Genomic DNA, 8,972 nt, shown 5'->3' on the forward strand with positions numbered 1-8,972 from the left:
CCCCCGGCACGCAGCTTGGCTAATGGACCCTGTCTGTCCCCCCGTAAAATAGGAAAAAAAGCCGGAATCCCCGCCGGAGCGGGGGCTGGCAGCCCAGGCCAGGTCGCAGACTTGGATCCTGGATTTCAGCCAGCACTCAGCGAGGTCCCTCGTGCATGGCGTATGCCTAAGGAGAGGCTCGAATTCCCCAGAATAATTTGCTCCCCTGGGCTGCTTCAAGCTCCCCAGACCGCACCAAGGGCGGACTCTATTTCCCCACCCACCAGTTTGCCAGCCCCCTGCAAGACAGCCAGGCCCTTTCCCCCTCTGACACGTGGGGATTAGCCAGAGCTGCTGTGAAACCCAAGGAGCTCCACTCTGACATTCCTTCTCCTTCCTTCAAACTCTGCAGAAACTGCCAGGGAAATTCAAGAACTTGTTCCGCAAATTTGAGAACCTGACAGTGAGTGGGTTCAGCTCTTTTATCTGCCCCTGGACTTGTACCCCAGAGGCCCTCTGTTCCCCTAATCCTTCTTCCTCAAGCTTCCCTGCAAAGTTTTTAGTGCCTGAGACACCCCCACCCCGTGCTGGGAGGGGAGGAGATGGGAGGATTGCCACCCCGTTTTCCTGGGAGGAGGGAGAAGAACAGTCAAGCCCCTCCCCACCTCACCCCCAGCTAGACCCCCATACATACCCCTCTCTGATCAGAGATGGATCTAGGGCAGGGGGATGAAGGAGGAGTAAGGGACATCTTTAAGGTTCGCTGGGACTATCTGTCCCTTTACCTGTCTGCCTCGGACTGCCAGGACCCCTGCAGGAACCACAAAAGCTACCGAGAAGTGATCTCCAAGATGAAACCTCCCGTGATTCCCTTCGTGCCTCTGATCCTCAAAGGTGAGTCACTCCCGTGCCCTTCTAGCCACATTCTCCGTGCCCCAGTTCCGGCTCTCAACCCCTGGCACTCAGCTCTGGGTGCCCGCCTGGACAGGAGCCCCCCATTGAGTGGTTGTGGGGGAGGGGGAGGGGAAGGGCCCTTGAGACCTCCTCTCTTCTTCTTCCCGTGGGCTTCTTTTCCATCCCCTAGACCTGACTTTCCTGCACGAGGGGAGTAAGACCCTTGTCGATGGTTTGGTGAACATTGAGAAGCTGGTGAGTGCCACTGCCGACCCTGGCCTGGGTGCGGGGGGGAGGGGGGGCTGGCAACCTTCCCCCTCTGCTGGCAGATCCCTAAAGATAGCAGCCTTCCTCCTTGGTGCCCAGCTTGCCTAACAGACTCCTGACTGTCCCTGGTGGCATAGGGGCGGGGGGGGGTGGTCACAACGCTACCTCTCCTCACCGGCTGGTTACACCCCTCCTTTGGTTCTTCAGAGACCCTCCAGAATTAGACCCTGGAGGGACCAGGGTAAAACCAGCAGAATCGGAGAATGGGGCAAGGGGAGCATTAGAGGGGGGGAACATCTTTCTGTACCCTTTTAAGGGCTCATTCCTTGTCATCTCCCAGCATTCAGTGGCTGAAAAAGTGAGGACAATCCGCAAGTACCGGAGCCGGCCCCTTTGTGAGTACCTGGGCTTCTGAGAGTTTCACAGGTGGAGCTCTGACTGAGTGGGAGGGCTCAGTTCTTTATTTCCCTAAACTTGTCTCTCTCCTCCCTTTCCTTGGCCTCCCCTGGGGGCCCTCCTGCGCAGCACCTGTCGCAAATCCACACCCTGGCTCCTCTGGCTGGTATGCGCATAGAGTGAGAAGGGAGGCTCGGAGGCTGACCGCTTCTCTTGTCACCCCCCCAGGCCTGGACATGGAGGCATCCCCCCATCACCTGCAGACCAAGGCCTACGTGCGCCAGTTCCAGGTCATCGACAACCAGAACCTCCTCTTTGAGCTCTCCTACAAGCTGGAGGCTAATAGTCAGTGAGAACAGAGGCTCTGGTCGGCGCCCCACCAAGTCCTCGGGCACCTGGCACTCAAGCACTTTGCACGATGTCCCAAATGACCCCTGCCATCTTTCCACTGGAGCGACTTCCTGCCCCTCAGGAAAGAATCAGATGGACTTAGCCCTGGACTCATAAGCCTGTTCATCCTGCTGAAGTCCTCTCCCTCTTGCTCCTTCCAGCCAAAACCACACTCTGCTGGTCCCTGCCCTCGCAGGGAAGGGGGGGGCAGAGTGCTCCTTCCTCTGTTCCCTCCCATCAAAGTCCGTTCCAGAGATGGAGTTTCCAGCCTCCTCCCAGGGAGGCAGGAAAGCTGCCCACCCTCCTGTCTCCCAGAGCGGAATTGTGGGAGGGATTGGCAGCCTTCCTCTCCACCCCTGTCCGGCCTCTTCCTGGTCAGGGCTGGGACCCCTGGATGTACCCCCCCAGAATATTATATCGCCCTTGTGTCTGTGTGTGTATGCGCCTGTCCCCTTTAAGAAGCAAGAGTGCATCCGGCAGTTGAGGGAGGGTGTTGTGTGTAGAGGGGGTCCTTCTGTTTGGTGCTACCCTGGTCTACTCTGCCCTGCGATGGTGCGGGGTGCTTTCCCCACCCCCACCGCTCCCTGCTCAGCTCCTTTCGCTGCCCTGCATGCCCAAGCCTGTGGATGAAGCTGTTCCTGGGGCAGGGGCAGCAGCAGGTGGGAAGGGTTACTGGTCGGCCCTTGGGAGTCCCCCACTCAGGCCTCCCCAAGGTCTCTGCGTGGGCTCCAATGAGACCGTGGAAGATGCTCAGGGAAACCCAGGCCTAAGCCGCCTGCAGGACGCTCCCTCTGCGTTGCGGGGCGGGGCGCAGCGGTATTAGGAGTTGAAGGTGTCTGCTGCCCGCACTCCTGCTTTCGGGGTGTCTGCTGCTAAGAAGGGAGCTGTCATCCCCCTTCTGGCTCTTCTGTGGGGCACCAACCCATGGTCTCTATCCTCCTCCCTGTCTTGACTTCTCCCTGGGTCCTCCCCATCAGAGCTGGGGTGGGGTGGACCCCTGTACCTGGGCAGGCGGCCCCCAGGAGTGAGGGGAGGGAATGGCCTAGACTGTAAAGGCAAAACCGGACTGTGGTGACGCCTTTAATACCTCTCGGCCTCCCCACCCTCTCCCACAGGGGCCTCCAGGGCCGAGGGGCGCAGGGCTCCTGGCAGCTACTGGGTGAGGTGTCCCGGCACAGCCTCACCCCCCTTTTCTGGCGCCACCTCTTTCCCTGCTGAAGAGGCAGCGGCAGCAACAGCGAAAGCAGCTGCTGTTCCTGCTCTGAGGGTGTACATATTTTTTATCAAAAGCTCTGGAATTGTAAATTTATTTTTTAAAACTCAAAGAGGGGAAGAGCCTTGTATCATATGTAAACATTGTATCATAGGTTATGTTGTACAGTCCCTTTTATACAGTAGTCTGTCTTGTTCCTGCCACCAAAACACGTGTATGGGCTCCCCACCCCCACCCGCACATACACAGGCACTGTGTCCCACCTCCTCCACCCCTTCCAGACACTGACCATACCCCCCCTTCCTCCCCGCCGCTGTCCCCGCGCCCTCCTCTCCCTGTGGCCCCCTCCCTCCTGACCCCGCTCGCTCAGCAGCCTTCTCACGAAGCTCCCACAACCCCCCTCAAGCCCTGGGGGCCGCTGGTCCCGTCTCAGCTGCTGCCCGCCCCATGCCCTGACGCCTGCCCCGCTGCTCCCCAGCTCCATCGGAGTGAACCGCGTGTGCTGTACTGGTTCGGTTGTCTGCAGAGACCCCGGGGTGGAGAAAAAGCTGATAAAGTCTATGAATCGAGTTGCTTGCTGTGCTCCGTTCTGTTTCTCTGAGGCTGGGGCAGGGGCTGAGGGAGGGAAGAGGGGACCCCCTCTCGGCACTTGGGGCCCCTCAGCAGGGCTGTTCTGGAATAACTGAAAACATGGTTGAGAGGGAAAAGGCCAACCTCCTGAGCCTTGTCACATAGTGTCTGGAACTGGGCAGAGTGGAAGCTAGTTCTTCCGCATTCGGGGTGCCGTAGACTGAGATCTCGTTAAATTCTGAGACCTGCAGGCGGAAGATGGAAGCTGGGAAGTCCTAGCATAAGGGCCACGTCACAGGCGAGCGAGGGGACAGAACTGGGCCCCTGACTGAGACCTGTCACTGCAGACACCATGCACCTTCTGCCCCCCACTACGAGGACAGTGTGCACTAGTCGCACGACAGGCATCTACTACTGACGCTGAGATGGGGGCATCCGGGGCCTAGTGTTCTGCTCTGAGGAGAGCCTAAGCTTCAGGAGATGACAACTATTCAGGAAGCTACACGTGAGCCCGTCTTCCCCCATCGCCCATCTGCTACTCCCTGTGAGCGGCCTCTCAGGAAACGGTCTTCTCCTCCTCCCAGGGGTTCAAGGCAAGAATGCGGGACTTGCCCCTCGATGCCTCCTCATCCCTCCCCCATCTCATCAGCCAGTCCTGCCCACTGGGATTCCAGAACGTATCCTGATCGGTCCACTTCCCTGGGACTCCTCTATTACCACCCGGTGCAGACCCCTCGCCCGTCTCCCCTGGGCGACCACACTAGCCTCCTACCTGGCGTCTCGGCTTCCTCTGTCCAGCCCAACCCTAATCCCACCACTTGGTTCTCGCAGTGTAGCCAGGTTGCTCTGTTAAAAACCTAAATCAGATCGTGAACGGCTAAGATTAAAAACAGTGAGGGACACCTGGGTGGCTCAGTCGGTTAAGCGTCTGCCTTCAGCTCAAGTCACTATCCCTGGGTCCTGGGATCGAGTCCCACATCGGGCTCTTGGCTCAGCGCAGAGCCTGCTTCTCCCTCTGCCCCTCCCCCCACTCATGCACGCTCTCTCTCTCTCTCTCTCTCTCTTTCTCTCTGTCTCTGATAAATAAATCAATAAAATCTTCTAAAAAATAAAAAAGTAAAAATAATGACAATATCAGTATCAGTGAGGATGTGGAGCAACCGGAACGTTTACACGCCGTTGGCGGGATGGTACGTTGGAGCAGCCGCTTCGGAAAACTGCTTGGCAGTGTCTACCAAAACTAAATGTACACCTAACCTATGACCCAGAATTTCCACTCCCAAGAGAAATCCGTGCTCGAGTCTCCCGAAAGACATGAACAGTGGTGATGACAGCAGTGTCATTAATGACAGTGAAACCGGAAAAACCTCGGATGTCCTTCGACAGGTGAATGGATACATGAAGTGTGCTGTCGTCTTGCAGTGGAAAACTACACAGCAATAACAAACAACACGCGACTACGACCCGCATGAATGAATCTCACAGACATAATATTGAGCTAAAAAAAAAAAGCTGGATGCATAAGACTACAAATTGTAGGATTCTTTTTAAGAAAAATTCAAGAGCAGGCAAAATTAATCTATGGGGATAGAAGTAAAAATGGGGGGGGGGCGCCTGGGTGGCTTAGTCGTTAAGTGTCTGCCTTCAGCTCAGGGCATGATCCCAGAGTCCTGGGATTGAGCCCCATATCGGGCTCCTCCGCTGGGAGCCTGCTTCTTCCTCTCCCACTCCCCCTGCTTGTGTTCTCTCTCTCGCTGGCTGTCTCTCTCTGTAAAATAAATAAATAAAATCTTAAAAAAAAAAAAGAAGTAAAAATAGGGGTTACTTGATGGGGATCGGAGAGTGTTGACTGGGAAGGGGCATGAGGAAGCCCTCTGTAGTGATAAAAATGTTCTATATCTTTTTTTTTTTAAGATTTTATTTATTTATTTGACAGAGATAGAGGCAGACAGTGAGAGAGGGAACACAAGCAGAGGGAGTGGGAGAGGAAGAAGCAGGCTCATAGTGGAGGAGCCTGATGTGGGGCTCGATCCCATAACACCGGGATCATGCCCTGAGCCGAAGGCAGACGCTTAACTGCTGTGCCACCCAGGCGCCCCAAACGTTCTATATCTTGATGTGGGTGTGGGTGTGGGTGTGCGTTCGCTGAGCTGTGAGATTTATACATTTCACTGTAGGTATATCTCAACTAAAACAATTCAGACCGTAACACTCCTATTTCCGATAACACATTAAAAATAAAAATCCTCCCTCTCTGACCGCCTCTCCTACACCCTTTTCTCTCACTACCCCCTCCCCCAACAGCCACATTGACTGCTTTACTGTTCCTAAACACCTAATACCCATTCCTGTCTCAGGAAACCACCTTTGCTCTTTCCTGAGCCTTCCCTGACCACGCTGACCCCATCTCACCCCACCCCCGTCCCCTACCCCCCATATTGTCTTCAAGACACTCATCACCCCCTGACATCATATATACTTCTCTGTGTATTTTCTTCATGCCTCGGCTCCTACACGAATGTTAGCTCTTAGCTCCATGAATGTCTTGTTCGCTCTCCAGAGCCGAGAACAGTACCTGGCACAGAGAAGGTACTCGATACATATTTGCTGAATGAATAAATTAGGTTGGTTGAAATAGGAGCTGTAAGAGCAGGCAAGATGCGAGATGACAACCCCTCTAGGAATTGAGCCAAAGAGATTCACTACTGGTCTGGGGATAAGGGGTGGGGGACAAGTAAAAGAAAGCTTCTTGAAAGAGATGACCCAGGACCCAAAGCAGGTTTGATGGCCAAGGTGTGGAAGTGGAAGGTCAGGGATGAGGCACTGGGAGGCACTGCGAGCTGCCCCTGCCCTGTGGACAGGTCACAAGGGGAGCCAGCTGTGTGGGGGCTGGACAGGCTCTGCCCTCCTCAAAGGGTGCTGGTCCCACTCTGGAGGACTCCATGCCCTGGGGCAGGATCATAGGGGCCAGTCTTTCTGTCTCTGCTCCTCTACCCCGGGGAGGGCAGGGAGAGTGGTATGGGTTATTCCTCTTATCCCCATCTTGGCCATCTTCAGACCCACCCGTCATCTGCTCCCTTTTGGGGGTGATGATGAGAATTGACATTTGGAAGGGTGTCCTTTACCACCCACTATGCTTGGCTTTATGTGCATTCTCTCGTTTAGTCTTCCCAACAAAGAGGTTGACTTTATCAGTCTCACTTTCCAGGTGAGAACTGAAGTCACGAGAAATTTCTCATCAGAGACACAGAGAGGCCGGGTCTCAAAGCTAGCGAGAATTTGAACCCAGTTATTCTGACTCCAGAGCCCACAGTTTAAGGTCTGCACAATCCTGACAGCTTGAATAACTAAGCAATGTCCAGCTTGCACTCACCAGACTGCAGTGGCCACCTGACTATAGCTGGGGGTGGGGTGGGGAGACTATCCTTTCTAGTCCCTTCCTCCACTCTGCCTGAGTCCTGCCTCCCAGTGTGGAGAGTGCCCAAGACACGAGACGTGGTCAAGGGCTCTGTGGGCTGTGTGGGGAGAGGACGAACATTCTTAGTAGCATCGCACATTCCAGGCTGGTCTAGCAAGAAACAAAAGGGTGACAATGATTTGGAGTGGTCGGAGGACCAGCACGGTAAGACGCCGTCTTGATCACGGGTAGAGAGGGAAGTGTAGATTTAAGCAGTGCCCTTTGAATCCACTAGGTGTCACCACCAAAATTACTTTTTCTTCACTCTTGGCGATAGTGAGGAGGGTAGAGTATTTCTTGGGGGAATATTGAATCTCTCTTACGGTCTACCCCCAGGCATGAGTCAGAAGTTTGACCATCCCTGACTTCCCATTTGTATCTTTCATTCTGCTCTTTCTTTCTTTCTTTCTTTCTTTCTTTCTTTTAAAGATTTTGTCTATTTGACACACAGAGAGAGCACAAGTAGGCAGAGCCATGACAGAGGGAGAGGGAGAAGCAGACTCCCCACTGAGCAGGGAGCCCAATGCAGGGCTCAGTCCCAGGATCCTGGGATCATGACCTGAGCCGAAGGCAGACGCTCAACCAACTGAGCCACCCAGGCACTCTTCATTCTCCTCTTTCTGCTGGGGCTTTCCCATTTAGCATTTAAACCCTCTCAGCTACCCACCCCCCTTTTTAAAAAATATTTTATTTATTTATTTGACAGAGATAGAGACAGCCAGCAAGAGAGGAACACAAGCAGGGGGAGTGGGAGAGGAAGAAGCAGGCTCCCAGTGGAGCAGGGAGCCTGATGTGGGGCTTGATCCCAGGACCCTGGGACCATGACCTGAGCTTAACGACTGAGCCACCCAAGGACCCTTCTCAACTCCCCATTTTTAAAAACACTTTCCTTGACCAGATATGCCTGCTCCAGCTACTGTCCCCTCTCTCACTTCCAGCTCAAGGCCAATCTTCTGGAAAGGATTGTCTCCCATTCATTCCTTTTTTATTTTGTCTTGTTTCCCCAACTTTTCATCATGAATCAGCTCAAACACAGAAAAGTTTAAAGATTAGTAGTGAATATCCGTAAAACCTTCTAGATTGTATAATTACCATTTTGCTAAATTTGTTTTTGTCGTCTCTCCCTTTTTCTCCCTTTTCTCTTTACACACACACACACACACACTTTTTCTTTTACCAAGCTATTTGAAAGTAAGTTGCAAATATTAATATCATTTCACTCCTAAAAGCCTCAGTGAGAATCTCCCAAGAATAAGAATAGTTTCCTACCACAGCATTATCACACCTAAGAAAGTAGTATTTCAACGATATCACCCAATATCCCGTCTCTATTTGATTTTCCCGGGTTGTCTCAAAAATACCTTTTTAAAAACTTAAAGAGGGGTGCCTGACTGGCTCAGTCAGTTGAGCATGGGACTCTTTTTTTTTTTTTAATATTTATTTATTTATTTATTTGACAGAGATAGAGACAGCCAGCGAGAGAGGGAACACAAGCAGGGGGAGTGGGAGAGGAAGAAGCAGGCTCATAGTGGAGGAGCCCAATGTGGGGCTCGATCCCAGGACTCCGGGATCACGCCTTGAGCCGAAGGCAGACGCTTAACGACTGAGCCACCCAGGCGCCCAGAGCATGGGACTTTTACTCTTGATCTTGAGGTCTTGAGTTTAAGCCCCACATCGGGACCAGAGATTACTTTTAAAAAAATTAAATCTTGGGGCGCCTGGGTGGCACAGCGGTTGGGCGTCTGCCTTCGGTTCAGGGCGTGATCCCAGCGTTATGGGATCGAGCCCCACATCAGGCTCCTCCGC

At 53.5% G+C, this 8,972-nt stretch overlaps 1 protein-coding gene across 1 annotated transcript in view; it reads left to right on the plus strand.

Annotated features, from left to right (window-relative positions):
- Positions 1-3,708, plus strand: part of RAPGEFL1 (Rap guanine nucleotide exchange factor like 1) — a gene marked incomplete at its 5' end in the record, with an annotated part of 12,770 nt that extends 9,062 nt beyond the window's left edge. Inside the window, 5 exon segments of the mRNA XM_034640679.1 lie at positions 331-442; positions 786-873; positions 1,064-1,128; positions 1,481-1,535; positions 1,765-3,708. Of these exon segments, the coding sequence (XP_034496570.1) occupies positions 331-442; positions 786-873; positions 1,064-1,128; positions 1,481-1,535; positions 1,765-1,889 (445 nt within the window).
- Positions 3,709-8,972: the final 5,264 nt, after the last annotated feature.

Source organism: Ailuropoda melanoleuca, chromosome 13 (assembly GCF_002007445.2).
Source record: "Ailuropoda melanoleuca isolate Jingjing chromosome 13, ASM200744v2, whole genome shotgun sequence".
Taxonomy (NCBI): domain Eukaryota; kingdom Metazoa; phylum Chordata; class Mammalia; order Carnivora; family Ursidae; genus Ailuropoda; species Ailuropoda melanoleuca.